The sequence below is a fragment of the Protopterus annectens genome, chromosome 2.part0 (genome assembly GCF_019279795.1).
Source record: "Protopterus annectens isolate FY-2018-M chromosome 2.part0, PAN1.0, whole genome shotgun sequence".
NCBI lineage: Eukaryota > Metazoa > Chordata > Ceratodontiformes > Protopteridae > Protopterus > Protopterus annectens.
The window spans coordinates 133,256,381-133,277,672 of record NC_056728.1 but is presented as its reverse complement, the minus strand read 5'-3'; the positions used below and the strand labels follow the sequence as shown (position 1 = coordinate 133,277,672).

General features: G+C 39.1%; 1 protein-coding gene across 1 annotated transcript in view; it reads right to left on the bottom strand.

Annotated features, from left to right (window-relative positions):
- GTF3C3 (general transcription factor IIIC subunit 3) overlaps positions 1–21,292 on the bottom strand; it is a 701,049-nt gene that overhangs the window by 275,766 nt on the left and 403,991 nt on the right. The window contains exon 11 of the mRNA XM_044060620.1: positions 12,015–12,217. Coding sequence (XP_043916555.1) covers positions 12,015–12,217 — 203 coding nt within the window. The remainder of the gene's footprint in view (positions 1–12,014; positions 12,218–21,292) is intronic.

Here is a 21,292-nt window from a genome sequence, read left to right as displayed (position 1 = left end):
TACTGTAACTATGTTTGTACACGTGCTTAAGTGCATATGTACAATACATGCAGCATATCATCTGCTTTTTCCCCCCAACTAAATAATTTAACAGCATTTAAATTAACTATTTGGATCAATAAACTTAAGCAAGGTCCAATTCCAAAAATATATAACATGTCTCTAGGTTGTTAAAACCATGAAGTAGGTTATCTTAAATAATGGGATGCAGGGGGCTTGCCACCCATTTCAGAAAAAGCTACAAGTCTGCTTTTTTTTCTTACTGGTTCAAGGAAATATGGCATCACTCACAAAAATCTCAAGCTCATCAAGCATAACACAGTAACAATTTTAAATACATATGAAACTAAAGAATGTCTACATTAAACTCAATAAAAGGCAAGGTAAAGAAGTAGTAAATCAAGCATATACAGCAATCAAAACAATGAACTCCACTAATATTATTCAAAATCAAATCCTCCCCGTCACTTCCACACTAAGAAAACTTTACTAATGTATACCTTACAAGGTTGTTGGGAGGGGGAAAGCCAGAGTTGGGCAAGCCCTCTGGGAGTTTGCTGCCATTCACTGGTCTGGAGATAGCAGAACCTATTGTGCTGATAAGAACTCCTACCATTAAGCTGGCAAATGCCATGAAAGGCACCACTTCACTGTACTGGTTCTCTGCTGGCTATTGATTTTGTTGCTGTTGGTCAAGTCTGAGTCATATCTGACAGACTCATCTACATCCTAGAGAAGGGGTGAGACAGAATTGTAAATCTGAACTAATAGTGCAAATAGTTTTCACCCTCCTTTTCACTTTCCTGCAACTTTTTTTTAGCTACTGAATGAATAATTTACACAGTCGCTGAGAAGGACATTAAGAAATATCAGTTTAGAATTCATTGCAAAGACTGCAAGGTAAAGCCATGACAGATAAGATATGGTTACTATGACACCTGCCACCCTGTTTTATGAGCTACATGTATAGTGAGGTCCTACATGGCACAAAGATTAGACAGCTGGGTAAACAGCTACTCTTTAAGCTCTGTGACCAATACCTGTTACAGTATCTTGGACATAATGTCATGATTAGTAACCAAGTACCCTAAGTGTAAAGGTGAAAGATGCATACACCCACTTCCAGAAGTGATCCACTGCCTTTGAAATTTTCTTCAATGGGTGGACTGCTGGGCTCTGTTGGATTGGAGCATTTTCTTGCTGCCACAGAGATGAAAAATCTGCTAAAGGATTCTGCACCTAACAATTCCAGCACTTACTGGGCCAAAGGATGTTGGCTGATTTCAAAGTAGTAGTGTCACAACATCTGGTTCCTTCCATACCCCCTTGGTTTCCAACTGCCTACAATTTGTGCCTATGCTGAAGATATTATCTACTACCATCTTATACCCAAATGTATGTATACAATCTATATGTAACTGAACAATACGAGTGCCTGAATACTCAAATGTACTTCACAGCCATCTCTAACAGCTAGAATGTAACTGTCAAATTGTTTGTGAATGCCTTATTATATACACATTGTTTCCTAACACAGACGAGCTACTTTATGTGTTTACAATATTTTATAGTAATGTTTAAAAAGTATAATTTTTTTATCTGCAATTACATTGTCAAACCTGTTGATTTATTTTGGAATTTTTCTCCTTGGGCCTCTGCTGAAAAGGCTATTTTCATATATACAGTTGGACCATTCCAGTAAACAAATGTTAATAAATAAAATAAAACAAAAAACAATGCATCTTTAGGTCTATTCTTGTGTTTTCTCAACAAATGTATTGGAGTCTGTCTTCCAATTTGGCCATCAATAGCCTGAATACAGATGTCCACTGAAACTATAAAAAAAAAAAAAAAAAAACATCTTGTCCCCAAGGGATTCTACCTAGGAACATAGAGGGTAAGAAGGGAAACCACTAGCTAACCTTAATTTCCTGCAGTAATTGTAGAATCTGACGAAATTTAAGGTTTCTGGCAGGGAGAATGGACTATCAGCCATGCTTTCTTGTGTTCGTTCTCGGGAGTCTTCTGAACCAATGTCCTTTTATGCCATTCCTCCTTGGTACAGAACTGCCTAGAAAGGAAAAAGGTCTAAATTCAAGACCGGTCTCTCTTCCACAGTTTTGTCAAAGACCCCGGGATCTGCTGTCCAAATGTCTTGAAGATGTCACAGGTTCAGACGCCAGGCAGAAATGGTCTCCACCAGTGAGGCAGGCACTGAGGAATACTTCTGCAATGGAGGACTGCAACATCAATTCCTGGACTGATGTCAATATCTATATTTTCACCAAAGCACTAAACACTGAGAATATTGCACCAGAACTCCATTAACAGGTGCCAGAGAAGCAAAGGCACCAAGTCTTGATGCTGAACAATAGGACAGTGACAATACTGATGCTCTTGGGTCCAAAGACTCATTCCACAGATTTCAAAGTCATAGTGGAAATTGTCAGCCCCTATATTGAGCCCAAGCTCATGACCTTCAAGTTATGGGCCACTGAAATAATCATCACAGGAGGCAATGACTCCAAATCCAGTCCATCAAATTTTTAACAGGATGGACTCATCAAATCCTCTCAAAGGACAAATAAGACAAAGAGAATCAGAAAAACACCTTTCTGCACTGAAAGCCTACACCAGAAAGCACAAAAATAATGCAAAGTCTGAGGCTTTTTAAAACCACGTCAGTGTGACAAGTGGTAAACAAGAAATTGAGGCTGATGGTGGTGTACTGGGACCTATGGGCAAATAGGGAGAGGTTGAAGCCTGGGAAAGTTTAGACTAGTGCCAAGCAGAATGAAAGACAGCGTTTCAGTCCTAGTGGAGGAGAGAGTGACTCACACCATGTCAGATCACTGTATGGGCCTAATGCATCATAAATTATCTGGGGGCTACCTAGGTGCCTTTGCATCTCATAAATCCCTTTATATTGGGAAGGACAACATGGAATTATGTGTGGAACAAGGTCACTGAGAAGGGACAGTGAGCCAGCATGTTGAGAACCAATGCCAGGACTAAAGGTTAACAGGGTCCTGGACAAATAAAGTTTTTAAGATACCCAAGGATCCTGGCAGATGCCCTAGAACAACATACAGGTCTAAAAAGTCTATCCAACAGAGATTATCTTCAGTCTATAACGCTGACTAAACAAGTCTTCCAAACCAGGTTTTGCCTTTATAACTACCTGCTATATATCTTGTGATATGCTTCAGCTTTGTGGATACTGTGTATGTTTTCTTCTTTGAGTGGTTCCTTGTAGCAAAACAAATTAATCTATTATGCATTTCATCTCAGCTCTTATCTTTTGCTAAATGAAATTGAGCTGCATGTTTACCACTCACTCTGGCAGTCAGCACAGCAGGATCTGCCCAGTGCTATTCACATGCTGCCTTTTTTAGGAGAGGACAACTATAATGGCACTGATAACTCCAAAGAGCCTAAAGAGTCTATTCAGAGCTATTCATAGAAAGGTTCTAGGAAATCACAGCATCAATATCAGAAAAACAGCTCGAAAATGATACCGAAAGACAGGCAGATATGAGAGACATCTATGCACTAAACATCACATGGAAAATTGTAAACATTAACCCTTGGGCTCTATCTAGTGACTTAGATGTGGTTCACATTAGCAGCATTTCAGTGACAAATTTCTAACACAAAAAAAAATACGAAATATGGTTCAGAAACACACCTGTTTTCAAATTTTGAAACTTGTCATTACCCAGCTACAGTAAGATGGGTAAGGATATTAATAGAGGATTGGGTGATGTTTAGAATTAATCACCCACTTCCAAGGCCACTGCTGAATCTGCTGAAAAGCATGACTTGCAGAAAGAGTAACCTGTCTGTCTGAAGAGTGCAAACCAAGCATCCACATAGTCTTTCAGAGACAAGACGCAGCATGCTCTACAACCTGCAATAATATACCAGCTACAACTTAGAAGATATGCTAGTGATGAACGAAATTACACAAGGGAACTCTTCCTCAGACTTTAATCCTAACTGGTTTCTCCTAAAAGTTCCATCTCATAAAGGAAAACTACTGATTGATGCAGCCTCTCTACCCCCCCCCCCAAACACACTTCCCTAGATGAATTCATATCACTTATCATTGATATGCTTAATAACTTTCCCAGAAATAACAATCATTCTAGATTACTTCAATCTTAATTATCTTGATACTCTTCCATCTGACATGGGTACTTGCCTAGCAGATCCAAGTCTCCTTCAACTCGTAAAATAACCAACAAGATCTAACCTCAGGTCATCCAAATGCTCCATATTAGACCTGATTATTACAAACATACCAAACTCCATCACCAACATAAACATTCTGCCACCATCACTAAGTGACCACTGCCCAATCACCTTTACAGTTTCCAATCATCTTATAAAACTGCCAACAACATTAAAGGCCTTCAGAAACCATAGTAGCATAAATATATACAAAATCTGGAACCTTACTCACAGCCCAAAACTGGAACCATATACTCTCCTTACAAGACTCTAATACAGCAGCTGTAAGCCTAACCAACTTTCTACTCCAGCTGCAAGAAAAAAAATCTTCCCAGTTACCCACAGGCTTTATAAACCCACCAAAACTGAATGACTGTCCACTGAATTAAAATAACTTTTAACTCTAAGGGACGAAATATGGTAAAAATGGAAACAAACCCCTACAACTGACAACCGCACCTCCTTTACAGTCTTGTGTAATATAGCCAATAAGTCCACCAGAAGGCATACAAGAAATCTTCAAAGAAAGAAAGTACCCCACTACATATCACCCAACCTTTGGAAAGTGGTTAACCTACTTACAGGAAGAAATTATCCTTATGATACCATGTCTACAAACACCAATGTGGCACAGCAAAACTTTCTCCAGAAGACTTAAAGAATTTAGCAATCTTCCATTAATAAACTCCACGCCTCCCAGAGATCATGCACTGCTCACCCCACCATCATTCATCTCCCTCTTTCACTTCAAACACATATGTTCCAAAGAAGTCTACTCTAGTTGAACATATTTCCACTGACACCCCTCTTGGATCTGACAACATGAACCCATAATTCATATATCACTGCAGACAGGATCTATTTCTTCTCTCACCCGCATATATAATCAATGTTTCATACAAAACATAGCACAGATTTGGAAAACTGCTATAATTATACCTCTCCCAAAGCAAACCAATCTAAAAGATAACTCTCACATATCCACCATCCCAGTTCTGGCCAAACGTCTTGTAAAGATAATCCACACCCAACTCACCCACTACAGTACCACCAGCTCTCCTCCAAACAACATCAATTCTGACCTGGACAAAGTACTATGACAGCCGCTTTTGTCCCTAACTGATGACATCCTGTTAAACTCTGATAGTGGCCTCCTTATAGGTGTGCTATTTATAGACATGACAAAAGGCATTTGACTTCATTGACCACTATAGTCTCCAAAACAAAAACTAAAACAGTCCAGCTACCACTTCCTGGTGTAAAAACTTCCTCACTGTCAGACACTTCAGAGTTAAAATAGGATCCTCCTAATCAGGATCTGCATCTATTACCAAAGGTGTACCACAAGGATCCATTTTTGCCCCCTTTTTCACCTCCATATTCATTAACAAACTTCCTTGCGATCTCTCCCATCTTCCACTTATCCTCTATGCTAATGACATAGTTATTTATCCATCAGGTCACTCTCACACCAATATTCAATGACAACTCCAGCCAGACTTACACGAGCTCTGCCAATTGCTCTTAAACCATAAACTACTTCTCAACCCCACTAAGATCAAAACTATGCTTTTTGGAATGCCACAAAAAATTCACCAAGCTCTTGACTACATCTACCATTGACCTATACAACCATGCCATAGGGACAACCTCCACCTTTCAAACACCTAGGATTATGGCTTGATCAATAAAGAAACTTCCAGTTCCACATTTCCAAAGTGAGATCCCCCTCCTCTTCTGGGCCAAAAAATCTACCCTTTTCTATCTCAACCAGCCAGAGTAACCATTCAACTTGAATATGGGCTCCCAATTTTTGCCTCTGCCTCCAAGAAAAACATTGCCAAACTCCAGACTATCTCTAACAGCATCTGCCAATTTATTACAAACTCGCCTTTCTGTGAGCATCTCTGTATCACCCTAGAAGAAACCAAATGGCTATCCATAAAACATAGATCTAATCTACTTTCAAGATCCCTACTCTACAAACTGCTCCAACTTCACACATTTAATCCCCTTGCAGCTAGACTTCACAGAAAAAAAATCCTCATACAACCTGGGACACTACTCACAAGCCACACCAATTCTCATTACCCCTAGAACCACATTCTACAGCACTGCACATGCTTTGTCCTCTCACCTATTATTTGGCAAGCTCTCCCCATCAGCATTATGGAAAATAAACACTTTCCAAATTCAGAATGCAACTCAAAAAGCACTTTTCCTTCCAAGCCCAATGCACCTGCTTCAACAAAGGAAATATCACCTAACATATCTCCTTTCCAAGTCACTTCTCCTCTTTCAGATTTACTGAAGATTGACCCACTTAAGAAACTAATGTATATATGATTCCTTTCCTCCTTTCCTCCTTTTGCAGCTAGAATACCCAGGAAAGACGCTGCCCTTGGCTACTCCCTAGTCCTGAAGACAGTAGAACAAGTATCTAACTCTCCATCCAAAAAAGGACTTCCATTTGTCAAGTGTTTAAACAAAAAGTAGGTCTACCTACTGTGGTAAAATTGTATTTCACCCCTAAACTGTTAAGTACTGGCTTGCACACCGCACAAACCAGCCGTCACCCTAAACAGCTAACCCTGATATAATTTTTTAGTCACCCTCCACAAGAGAGTGTGATTCCTCATTTTAATCACAGGATGGCAGTATAGTCCATCAAACCCTCATTCCTAGCTGCTTCCTATAAAACAGAGAGTTTTAACTTTAAACTGAAGGAGAAAAGAAGTAAAATACCACATCTTACTATTAATAGTTCTAGTTCTCCTAGACAGAGTCGTGAACAGACTGTCAGAGCAGCTAACCAACCCAAATGAACTTTGGTATCCTACACTTAACTTAGACATCCAACAGCATTTCCATCAAAGTACATTAAGTAAGAACAATTTTACCTGTCGAACTGATTGTTTTTTGCTAGCGTGGGACTGGCTCGGTTCGTCCCCACTACACTCGGGCTCACTTTGCTCCCCTACCCTACCCCCATTCCCACCCATCCCCACATCAATTATATTTATAGCTATACACCACACACCTAGCCACTCCTCCATCAAAACTGTCCACACAGTACATGTAATTATCACTCACACCAATACAGCCCATCACACCCTTCTCTACATATCCCAAATTAGATACCACACCCTATATTTCAACTCCATCTCTACCATATTTCAGCCCTATCCTAGTCCATAACCAACCTCACAACTAAACAATATGGTCTATTCTCCAACCAACCACCTTCTACTCACCCTATTACAAACAATAGGCCTCTATTCTCTCCTCCTCCTATCCATGTTCTCATCCTACCACACACATCTTTATATCAGCCCTCCACCACCATGGCAAACTGACTCAACTATCACTACCTCCACTACTACCTACTCACCAGTAACATCAAGTGACCTCTACCCCTCTCCACCACCTTCCTATCTATATGGAAATTTCACCTACAAACTTCAAGCCAACTCCCCAATAAAATAATCAAACTGACTCACAAACTAAACAAACTCTACATCCACATACTACAAAAACACTCATGCTGCGGTGATATTTTCAAAAATCCAGGACCCAACACTTACAATAGTACCTACCCAACAAACCCCAATCCAATATATGCTTGGCCTAGCTCATCCCAACAAAACACATGATCTCCATGCCCTACTAGCCCTATACAAACCTGACATCGTAGTACTAACAGAAACTTGGCTTAAGCCCATCCACCACAATAATGAAATAACAGCCCCTGCCTATAATATTATATGTAACGATAGGCCAGGCAAAAAAAGAGGGGGTGTAGCCATCCTTTTCCAAATTCACCTCTCAACAGAACAAATTGAACAGAAGTTTCAAGAAATCCAAGACATAGAACTAATATTAGCCACACTAAAACTAAACCCCAACAAACAAATCATAATAGCTAGAGGTTATACACCACCAGGCAACAACACTAATGTACTCAAAAACCTACTAAATTGGATGAAAATCACTCATCCACAGGAAACCATTCTTGCAGGTGACTTTAACACTGATTGGTCTGACTGTAACAGTCAAAACCCCACCACCCATATTAGCCTCCATGGTTTTACCCAAATTATCAATACTCCTACAAGAAAAGACAAAAACTCTAAACGACAGTCAATCTTGGATTGGATACTAGTATCTGACCCCACTCACGTCCATCTCTCAGGTTGTCTCCCTGACAGCCTTAGTGATCATCAAGCAACATACCTAATTAGGAATCAACCCCACCTAACTAAACAACCCATTGTCAGGGTCATACCAAACAAAAAATACTTCAGAACTCAAGACTTAATAAATTCGCTCAAATCCCGCATATGGACTCCACTAAAATACTTAGCACTAGATGAAGCTGTAGAATACTTCAGCTCCACCTTCCTAAACATCCTGAACTCCCATGCACCACCCAGAACCACCAGAATTAAAACCAACCACGCACCATGACTATCAAAAGACACCAGGTCCTTAATGAAAGAAAGAGACAAAGCCTGGTTGCAATTCCATAAACACAAAACCCCTACCCTAAAACTAAAGTACTATGAACTATGTAATCAAGCCAAAAAAACACATAAAAATTTACAAAACTAGTTAATATAAAACTTTACAGGAAAAACACTCAACAACCCACAAATATTTTGGGCCTCAATTAATAACCTACTACACCCAGGAAAGCCTTCCACTCCTTCCCCACTACTATCAAACAGCCTACACAACATCCCCACCCACTTTAACAAATACTTTACTGAAACTATCCAAGCCCTAGCCAATACCCAAACGACTAGCATCCACACAATATCAACAACAGCTCCCACCCTTTCCAATACAGAAAGTAGTACACATAGTTTCTCCCTAGAACCAGTCAGTACTACAACTATTACCAAACTCCTCAAAAAACTGAAATCAACAACCCCAGCAGTAGACAAACTACCAGCAGAATTCCTACAGATTACCGCAGAGGCCATAGCCTATCCTGTGTCCATCCTCATTAACAGATCTATAACTGAATGCAAAGTACCCAAATCATGGCAAATATGTCACATAATACCATTACACAAAGGGGGACAATCCCTTGAACTTACAAACTACTGCCCCATTGCAATACTATCACCCCTATCAAAGATTTTAGAGAGGGTAGTCTACTCACAACTAAAAAATTTTCTCCTTCACAACAACCTATTATCCCCAGCCCAGCATGGATTCAGACCTTCTCACAGTACTACCACAGCATTACTATCCTTTTCAAACTCTGTTAATACCCACAGAAACAACAGCCTGTTCATATCCTCCATATTCTTAGACTTATCCAAAGCCTTTGATATGGTGAACCATAGTTTACTCCTAGAAAAACTGGCCACTTTTAACAAATTCTTCCGTCTTATCCTGATTCAGTAGCTACTTATCTAACCGACAACAAGCTGTTCTTTGGAAAAACCACATGTCACCCCTACTTCCAGTAACCATTGGTGTCCCACAAGGGTCTATTCTCGGCACACTGCTATTCTCATTATTTACTAATGATATAGCATCATCCCTATCCTCTGCCTCAGTAGTCCAATACACAGATGATACCACTATAATATGTGCAGCCTACACCCGTGACAAACTTCAAATCATAACCCAAAACAGCTTTACTCTAGCCAAAGAAAGGTTCACCAACATCAAACTACTGCTAAATCCAAAAAAACACTAAACTTATTCTTTTCAGTCCAATAGATCTCCCCCCATAAACAATAATTTTGCAATAATATCCAAAGACAACACTAATATCACTCCAACACTACACACTAAGCTCCTAGGAGTAGAAATTGACAATAAGCTTAAATTTGACATCCATATTTCTTAAACAATCAAGAAAGTCAACAAAAAGATCGGGCTCCTTTATAGAAATCACAACTACATGACCAGACACACAAAATCCACCATAGCTAGAACCCACCTGTTATCTATACTTCTTTATGCTTCTCCAATCTTTACCAACCTTCACCAAACAGAGCTCTCTAAAAACTAATCATGCTACAACAAAATTACCAAATTTGCTAATGAAGCCACTCATCGGTCCCATCACTGCCAATCCCTTAGCAACTCAACTGGCTTGAGTTACCTCAAATCCTCCTACTCAACCAACTTACCACTGTCCATAAGCTCTACTACCTTCCTATGAAAACCCCTGCCTTGCAACAGTTAATTCAACCCTATACACCCTCCAGAAACCTAAGATCAATACACCGAAACCACATAACTGTCACTAAGCACAAAAATGAAGCTGGCAAATCACTCTTTGCCTGCTGCATTGCAAAAACCTGGAACCGCCTACCCGATCACCTAACCTCAACATCCTCACCTTACCTCTTCAAAAAAAAAAAAAAAAAAAAACATCAAATCCCACTTTATGCAAAACTGGCTATGTTCATGTCTTCCCCAAGGCTAGACCAAATCTAATCACTGCTATTAATATTCTCCGAAATAATGAATACTACCATGGTTCTCAACCTCTAATAGTTTACTGACATAATGCTAGAAAGTAAAGTATTCTCTACTATCGTACCCCATTTGCTCAGATTCTACCAGATACTCAAATTTAACTCATATCAAACTATTGTTTGTAACTGCATTCAACTAACAGTGTACTTTGTGTATGAATATCTTGTACCTTGTGAATGTCACTAATGTAATACTTGTGTAGCTGTGTGCATGAATATTTTTTGTATTGTGGAAATGTTATCTAATGTAATGTAATACTTATGGAGCTTTTCTCCCCGGGCCTCCACTGAAAACAGACCTGTGTCTAGTCAGACCTTCTCAGTAAAAAAATAAAAATTACACATTCCACTCTGCTTGTTTACTGCAATGTATACATATGTGTGTGTGTGTGTGTGTGTGTGTGTGTGTGTGTGTGTATATATATACACACACACACACACACACACACACACACACACACACACACACACACAGTTTTTTTTTTCTATGTAATTAGTCTGAGCTATTTTGTTACTGCATACATTTCTGTATTTTTTGTTTGTGAAATGTTTTGTATTTCTCCCAGGATGAGGCTGAAATTGGTCAATATTGATCAGTGCCCTTAGCCCCGAAAAACAAATATAAATAAATACATGCATACACCTTCTCTGAACTATCTCCTCTCCCTCACATACTTGTACTATGGATGACGGCTGTCGAACAGATGGTTGCCCAAGAGGTTGTGTTTCTAGTGCATGCATATCTAGGCTTAATGCCTCTACATCTATCCAAATCAACAAAAAAAAATATTCCCATTTACCAAGCAGAGCACCTCACTAGGACCTAACTGCAATGCAATGGCACATGTAAGAACAAAAATTCAAGCCAATCAAGGTCAGGCAAGTTTGAAAAAATAGGAAAGCTGGCCTAAAGGGAGAAAAATAACATAAAATCCGAAGCAAACAACCAGCAGATGGAAAATAACAAGTAGGTGTACAATACATGAAAATTGTCAGCAGATAAATTTATCATCCAAATTTCACCGCTGTTATAAGCGACTTCAAATTTGTTAGGATGATTCTGAAAAAAATTCTTCATTCTACAGTTCCTCCTCAGGATCAAGGCGGTCACTTAAGAAACAGTCCCCCCACTCCCCCAAACACACAAATGACATTCACACAGAAACATTTTACAAGTTCACTCCATCATTATGCAGGAAATGAGCAACAGACACAGCCTAACTATAAAGGAAAACTGAAAGATTTTGTTTCAGTGCATCTGCCTAGCACAAGCCTTACCTGTTGAGCTGCATTTGCATCCTCTGCCAATGTCTCTGGGTCATGCATAGGTTCCAGAGCCTCCAGGGCTTTCTCAGGCTGACCAAGCTGCTGCTGCAGAGTGGACAGAGCAATCCGGGCATCCAGATGGAGGGGTGCCATTTCTACCACCCTGCTATAGCTTTCAGTTGCCAACTCCATGTGTCCCAAAGCTTTCAAACACTCTGAGCCACAAAACAACAGTGTCAGACAAATGCAAGGATTTGCTCAATAACAAGCGAAAATACTTAAAGTAGTTATCATTCAAAGCAATACAAAGCAGAGCAACTTTCATATGAGAAATATTGTACTTCTTTACAATAAAAAGGAAGAACATTTTGACCAAAAATAAAGAGTAATTCCTAGAATAGAGTCCTCGCCATTGAAACAAACAGCTCAGGTGTTTAACAGAATCTACCAAAGCCACATCTGAGGCTAAAATAGCTACCACAGGCAAGACCATCACAAGGCCGTTTTTAGTTCTGTTCATAATCTCAGAAGCATAATACAGAAATGCACTGAGCCAATTGTGAACTTTGTTACCTACAGTGAGGCTAAACATATAGTGACCCTACTGTTTGATAATTTCAGCTCAAACTTTACCCACCTCTATTGGTCCCACAAGATACATCTGAAACCGGCTCACCTCCAGTTACCACACAAAACCAAGTCCTAAAACTCTAATCAAAAGTTAAAAATACTGCATCATTGGATTCTGACAATATCCCTGGATGCATCTTAAACATTATGAAGCATGACACAGCCACACACCTAACACTATTTAACCTCAGCCTTCACAAAGGTTTTGTACTAAGTGAATGGATAACAGCTACAGTCATTCCCCTGAACAAGGGCTGGTCTACAACAGATGCAGGCAATTACAGACCCATAAGTCTGACCAGCTTTGCATACATACAAAGTCATGGAAAGGCTTATCATGGTACTACTCAATATGGACTTAAGGAACCTCCAAACACTGGACCTGTTTCAGTTTGCATTAATCAAGAGAAGGTCATGCTTACTAAACTTAGTGGACCTTTTTTGTAAAGGTCACAAAGCAATGGGTGTCTGTCAAACAGTAAACATAGCATACCTCAAAGTAGCCAAAGCTTTTCACATAATCTCCTACTCAGACAAAGTAGAAAAACTAAATAAACTGGGAATACACCTGCTGGACTGCCAAATGGTTCACAAAGAGGACAGAGGAGATCAAAATTAGGGGAACCTTTATTCACAAAGGGAGCAGTCACCAAGTTCAGTCCACCAGCATTCAGTGCTAGGCCGACTCCAGTTTGGCATCTACTTCTCTAAAGTAAAAGCCAATACCAAAGGACTCTAGCTCACTGATTTTGCAAATGACTGTAAGCTAGGAGCAGTTACTGAATCCCCAAATGACTTTGCTATTTTGTAGAAAGGTTTGTCCCAAAAAGTAACTGGTGCCAAAAATCAAAGACTGAAACAAAAATACCAAAAAAAAAGCATCATCATATCCTTTGGGAAGTCATCGACTCCAAGAAACTACCACAGTGACAATACGCCTCTAAGAGTTGGTCCAGTTGTTAAGGATTTGGAACTTTTGTGGATAGCGATAGCGACCTTTCGATCATCTTGTGGACACTGTTGCAAGAAAGTCTTTCTATATTGCACAGCTTATAAACAAAAGGATTGTATTTAGATCTAAAGATGTTGTCGCCCCCCCCCCCCCCCCTTTAATCGGCCCTGAATCGATCAATCAAAGAGTATAATATCCTCTTTGGCATGCAACAATTTAAACACCCAAAAAGCTACTTAATTGAAAGGATACAAGGACTAAAAAACATGCCCGACAGACTGAAAGCCCTGTCACTATAGTCTGTATGCTACAGACTGCTAAAAGGTGACCTGTGCCTGGCATACAAGGCCTCCTCTGACCCATTACTGATGGAACTAATGCACATCAGCAAGTCAAACGGCATCAGAAATACTCTGCCTAGGGTTCTAAATCTCTTATGCAACATCAACAGAATGGTTTGAAGAGATAGATATATCTCTCTGAGGATATCGCTGCTCTTGCTCAGATTCCCCATCCACGTGAAGTAAAGCTCATGCATGTCCATATTCAAATTCAACTTGGATCTATGCATAGGTAAGAGAAAATTCACCCCAGGACTGTCCCCCTGTACTACTAATACAAAGAGGCAGCTCCTAAATGCTTTATGCCATGCATGAGACCCCTCAAATTACCTATCGTACCACAGATAATTTGAGTGGTCCCATGCATGGGACAAAACATTTAGGACTGCTCCCTGTACCACTAATGGAGAGAGGCAGCTCCTTAATGCTTTATCCAATGTATGGGGCCCTCATATTATCTATGGTACGATCCCAGTTATTCTTAACAATAGTAATACATAACTATCGATCATAGGATGGAAAAGACCAAACTTACACCAAAGAGGATAGGTTAATTCAAGCATCAAAACGAAACTTGGCTAAGCATAAAATGGACCGCAAGTGCAGCTATCCTATTACTTACCTATAAAACTATAAGTGAAAAGTGTAGCATCAGGAATATGACAGGTTTAAAATTCAACTTGCATCTCAAGTCAAATTCAGAAAAAAAATACATACATACATTTATATATATATATATATATATATATATTTACACACACACACACACACACACACACACACACACACACACACACACGCTGGCTGGTTAAGGATCATCAAAAAGTAAACTTTTTCTCTGTTGATGTATACATTTTTTAAGGGTCTAAAGATTGTCACTCCTACAACTTCGGTTAGTAATGCGTGTTGTTTTTTTTTTCTCACTGTTTTTCTAACTCCATATTATGAATGTAATCACCTGGGCTATGTCTGACATTTGTCCACTGTGATCAGTAGACTATCAGAGTAAAACTTAATTAAATGAAGAAATGAGTAAATGCTCTGAAGATGCATTATTCTACAGGGAACAACCAACAATCTTAAGGAAGTCAATCTATGAAAAACACATGGTAAGAGGTATACTCAAGATATACCACCACATCAACTGCAAATAAAAAGACGCTGAGCACGACTGAACCTAGAATACTACAAAATGAGAGTGCTGTAGGGTGAATCAACAAATTCACAACCGTCTCTTGTACAGGAGACAGCTGTCCATCTACCATGGTGCAGATTATTAATGACGCATAACGGACAACTCTTTTGAGGTCAAAAGTTCAGGGCCACTGCTGAAGGGTTACCATACTAAAAGAACTACAAACACTTGTGATGAAACTGTGAGTCAGGCAAACAGGAAAAGAAACATGGTGGAAGAGGGAAGTGCAAGAATACAAGGCAACATAAAAGCACTTAATGTGTAGTGAAAATGACCAGCGGTAACATTCGGAACAAAAAACAATGAAGCCATTAACAGGTATGATATTTTGCCACTGGGTGTCGACTTGAAACACACAAGAGAATTAATACACTTAAGTAATGAAAACTTTCATGAACTGACATTTGAAACTTATCTGTTAGCAGAATAATTTATGAATGAAGCAGAAAAAAAAACATGTTTTCATCATAAAAAGTTTGTTTTAGAATTTAAGCACACAATTAAAAAGAAACAACCATACAGTTCGGAACATCAGATGTAGAATAATAGAATAGGGATTTTAATTTGTTTTTGGCTTGTAATGAAGTATGTGATGTTAAGTGTATGATGGAAGAAAAGTCAGGACAGGAGGGTGGGAAACATGGGGAACAATAAATATGAGTGAAAGGAAAACACAACAGGTATCTAATGATGTGAAATGGGAAAAGTGCACTCCTAAATACTGGGTATAAACTAAAGCTTGTTTTTTTGTGGAGAAAACATTTTGTGCAAGACTGTAACTTAAAATGTGACCAATGTGTGTGTGTGTGAGGGGGGGGGGGGGGGCATTTCAACCAGAAATTGTAAACCAGCTTACAGAAAAAAACTTTTATGGTTTGACTGCACTTTGTTAGAAAATAAAGGGTAAGGGAAAAGGAAGAAGAAAGAGATGACAGACAATTAGAAAAAAAATATTATGTGTGAAATAAGAAAAGAAGAGAACGTAGTAAAAACACTGGAAAAGATGGAGGTAAATGAAGAGGGGGCTAGTCTACTGATACTGACGTCTCAGATGCAAATTAAAAATAAGCATGCAGTACTAGAAAATGATAAAGGAGAGATGGGACAGACAGGCAGACTAGAAAAACAAGAACTAAATTATGAAATATCAATTGAGGGGAGAGTTAGGAGAAGAAAGGTAAAACAATGCAAGTAAGAAAGACAAAGTAAAGGGTATAAGAATTGTGACAATATTCAAAATTATTGCAGGAGTTTAATAGAGACTGTGTAGGAAATTATGGATATGATATGTCTGCTGACACAGTATGTGAAGAAGGAAAGAAAAGAGAGATTTGAGACAATATGGGGAAGGAAGATTACAGTGTTGGTGGAAAATAAAACAAGTTCAGGGATACGGATTTTGATAAAATGAGGAACTAAAAATATTAGATGTGACAGTAACAGTACCTTTGAGGGAGATAATATGTGACATGAGAAGGGAAAGATGTGCCAGATTAATAGTGATATGTGTACACAAATATGTCTGAAAGGAAAAAGGTGCTTAAATAAGTATGTACTGGCAAATTTGTCAATAATTACACTGAGGAGTAAGGAAAGAGAAATAATATAAAATATTAAAGTGATGAGTTAACAAAATGTGGAGAACTGAAAATAAAGAAAATAGGAACTGTACATATAAAGAATATAATGTTAAAAATGAAAAAATATGACGGAAGTAATGGGATAGAAATGACTCAATTTTTAGATTACAGAGCATTGTGGTCTTGAGCAGAAGATGAGAGATGATAAATTAAGGAAGGAAAATGAATGAAAAGGTTAACTTGTAAGGTTAGCAAGAAGCATAAAATGAAGATGAAAACAGAACGCAGAAAATTTTAACCCTTTCTCAAATATACAAAAATGCTCAGAAGTAATTTTGCAGTGCTATAGCTGTTAAATGCAATAATCCCTCAACGTGTGTGCAACTACGGACTTAAATTCAGATTTTACAGTCCCCAATGGAAAGGGGAAATCTTTAGGGAAAGGAAAGAGAAAATTTAAGTATAGAAGTGCATGAAGACGGTGTGAAAAGAGGTACTGCCAGCACAGCTAGCTGGAATTTTGTAAACAAACATGTCATTAGTGAATATCAACATGATTCATATGATTGTGTTACAAATGTATTAGAACTGTATGTCATATAAGATGGTTTGTACAGATGTGTGCTGAAGAGATATTTTGTAGAGTACTCAGCTTAGAGATGTGTCCATAGTGTACTCTACTGGAAGAGAGCAGAAATGTACATAAACTATAACTGTGTAAATGTATACATTTTAACAGTGGAAACTGGAACATAGAAGATTAACTTGCAAAACTTCTGAAAAAATAGTTGAAATTAAATTACTTTATAACTGTGCCATAAAAGATGGTTTCAATGCATGAAGGAGACAGGATGTCTAAAACCAAGGAGCTTTCTGCATTATCTTGTAAATGTTTTATTGTTTTATGTCTTCAAGCAGCTGCAAAGATCTGAGGGATACTTATTTTCACAGGTAGATGCTAAGTGCTGGCAGTTTCTAGCAATGGGGGTTTAGCTTCAGAACTAAAGTCAGATGACAAGAAGTGATGTCATCCTGCAAGCTAACCCAGCAGTAATAGTTGAGATATTGATTTAAGAACTCTTTGACAGAGACAGAGCATTCTGTATTTTGTCTTTGACCAGACAAGAAGACCCATTCACCACACTTGCCTTGCTCTGTAAGCAAGTTAAGTAGAGTATAGTAATTCTCTCAGATTAAGTCAGGAATATAGTGAAGTACAGCTTAGATGCTTTCTGTATTTATTTGAGATTGTTCTGCAATGTTGTTTTAAGTATTTCTTATGATTTTGAACTCTAATGTAACTGTTTATTTATTTATTTATTTATTTTATTTTACATTTGTTGACCGGGCTAGTCTAGCTGGATACATGTCCTTTTTCAGTAGAGGCCCGGGGAGAAAAGCTCCAACATAATGAGAAGACATGGTACATTTACATTCAGAAGAAATAGGATTAACATAAACATGAAAGAAAACAGCAGGCTATACATACTGATTGTATGACATTCACATAAAGTGAAGATGGTCTAAAACAAGGGTTACATTGTGAAGCCAAGGGATAGAGATTATAATCTCTGAAAAGGGGATGAGACTAAGGTGGTATGAGATCTTTGGGTTAGTCTGGTTCAGAACAGGGGCATAGCCAGTGTGACTTACGGAATTCTTTGAGATTATTTTTGAATTGATAAAGCCAGGTCATAAGTCTTAGGTTGTTTGGAAGGGAATTCCAAGGCTTTCCAATGGAGTTGGCGTAGAGAGCATCACCACCCGAATTCTTAGATTTAATGGTTAGTATTTGAACACTATTTGATGATCGAAGGCAGTTTAGGTTGGAGTAGGGGGTCAGTATTCTACTCAGTGAGGGAGTTCTGTCCGGTTGGTTGATTATTTTTAAAGCTTCAGTAAGTTGGTTGAGTTTGAGAAGATTGGGCAATTCTAACCAGCCAAGTTTCTTTAGGTTAAGGCAATGGTGAGTACGATAAGGTGCACCTATTATAAATCTGGCAATGTGATTATAGGCAACAGAGAGCATATTAAGTTCACGTTTATTGAGGAAGGAGAGTACTGGGGAGGTGTACAAGAGGGTGGAGAGGAGATGAGTGCGAGCAATGGTTAGTTTGGCAAGAGGGTTTAAAAAGTTCTTTATTCTGTACATGGAGCCGAGTTTCTTGTTTACAGATTTAATTGTTTGGCTAATGTGTATGTCAAATTTAAGCTTGTGGTCAATAGTAACACCTAATAGTTTGGTGCTGGAGACAGGGTATATGATGGTGCCATTGATGGATTCCACATGGAAGGTTATATTGTTAGGAATTGGAAGTTCTTTTCCTAGGGGTTTGGATACGGAGGGGAAAAATAGAAGCAATTTGTTTTTTGTTGGATTGAGTATGAGTTTCAAATCGGAGAACCATTTTTCGACTATAGTAAAACAGTGTTGAGTAGTTGTTTGGAGTTTCGAGAGAGAGACGTCCGAACAGATCAGGGTGGAGTCATCTGCATATTGAATGCAGGTGGCTTTAGGGATGACTGAGTGAAGTTCATTTATGAAGACGGAAAAAAGAAGGGGACCAAGTATAGAGCCCTGAGGAACACCAATGGTGTTAGGGAGCAGGTCAGATAGCCTGTTTTGCCACTGGACAGCTTGTTGCCTACCAGAGAGGTAAGCATTGAACCAGCTTAGGGCTAGGTTGTCGAGATGTAGGCTTTCCAGGGTGTGGAGCAGAAGCTGGTGATTAACCATATCGAAGGCTTTCAATAGATCAAGAAAGAGGGCGGAGGATATTAGTTTATTATTACGGTTATTATTGACGGAGTCAACAAAAGAGAGGAGGGCAGTGGTTGTACTGTGATGGGGGCGAAAGCCGTGCTGGGAATCAGACAAGAGACTATTAAGGGTTAGGTAGTGTAGGAGTTGTTTGTGAACACACCTTTCCATAATTTTACCTATTGGAGACAATATTGCTATTGGTCTGTAGTTGGATGTTTCAGTGGAGGTGCCTCCTTTATGAAGAGGGATGATATATGAAATTTTCCAAATAGAGGGGATGGTAGCTTCAGTTATAGTTCTGTTGATCAGGATTGATATGGGATAGGCAATTGCATCGAACGCAATTTGTAGGTATTCCGCTGGGAGGTGATCCGCCGCTAGGGTGGTTGGTTTAAGTTTTTTTAAGAGGGTACGAATATAGGAGGTAGATATTGGTTCTAAGTTAAAGGAGGGGGGAGCAGAGTCATTAGTATGACTGAAGGGTGAGGAAGTAGTAGTTAGCTGACTGGCTAGGGACTGGATGGTCTCGGTAAAAAAAGAGTTGAAGGTGTTGGCTATTTCTTCTGGATTTTTCCCAATGAGTTTCTCAGGGGTGGGGGTAGTGGATTTACCTGGATGGAGGAGGTTATTAAATCCAGCCCAGAACTTCTTTAGGTTATTCTGGTGTTTATTCTGGAGGTGGCAGAAATACTGTTTTTTATCCTGGGTAATGGCTGTTTTAGTAGAGTTTCTAAGCTGTTGAAATTTGATGCGATCTAGGGGGGTTTTAGTAGCTCTCCATTTGTCCCAGGCCTGGTCCCGGAGTTTAATTTTAGTTTTGGTTTCTCTAGTTAGCCAAGGTGCTATCCGTTCCTTGGATCTGATTTGTCGATTTGGGGCATGAGAGTCAAGTATGTTAAGGAATGTGTCATTAAAGTAGGAAACGCTCTCCTGGAGTGGTAGAGTTTTTAGGATGGACCAGTTACAGGACTTAAGTTCTGCAAGGAATAGTTGTGGGTCAAATTTCTTTTTGATTCTGACTAGTCTATATAAGGGGGGGTTGGTAGGTGGGCATTTATGTTTAATAATATAGGTAATAAGATGGTCACTGAGGTCATTGGGGAGGGTCCCAGTGGTATAATTATGTGAATCCTTATTGGTAAGAATCCAATCAATGGTGCTCTCTTTCTGTTGAGCATTGCCAATTCTAGTTGGAGATAGAATATTTTGGGAGAAACCATGTAAGTTAATAGGATGGGGAGTTATATGAGCGGAGCAGTGAGACCAGTTTATATTGACGTCTCCAAGTACTATGGTTTCTTGAGGGTAATTGGTGGTTAACCAGCAGAGGGTTTGCTCCAAGTTTTCTGTGTTCTTCCCTGGTGGGATATAAATTACTATAAGGTTGATGCATTTTTGGGTGTTTAGGCATATCTTTAGGGCAATAAGTTCTATATTAGAGACTTTAGGAGGTTGTAATGGATTCATTATGATATTCAGAGTATTCCTAAACATAACAGCTATTCCCCCACCCCTTTTATTTATCCGGTCAGACCTGAGGACATTGTACCCAGGTGGGAGAATCTCTTCATCCTTAGTGGAAGGTTTTAGCCATTTCCGATAGGCACATAATGTCAGGGGAATGAGTAGCTAACATTGCATGTAGGTTGGGAACCTTGTTGTTTATGCTTCTTAGGTTAAGATGGAATATGAGTAACTGTAATTATTTACCGAGTATTTTCTTGTTCTTTTATTATTTATTATTAATGTACTGCGGTGGTGGTGCTGCGGTAGTGTTGTCGCCTCACAGTAAGACGTTGTCCTGTTCGATTCTCAGCTACAGCGTCTT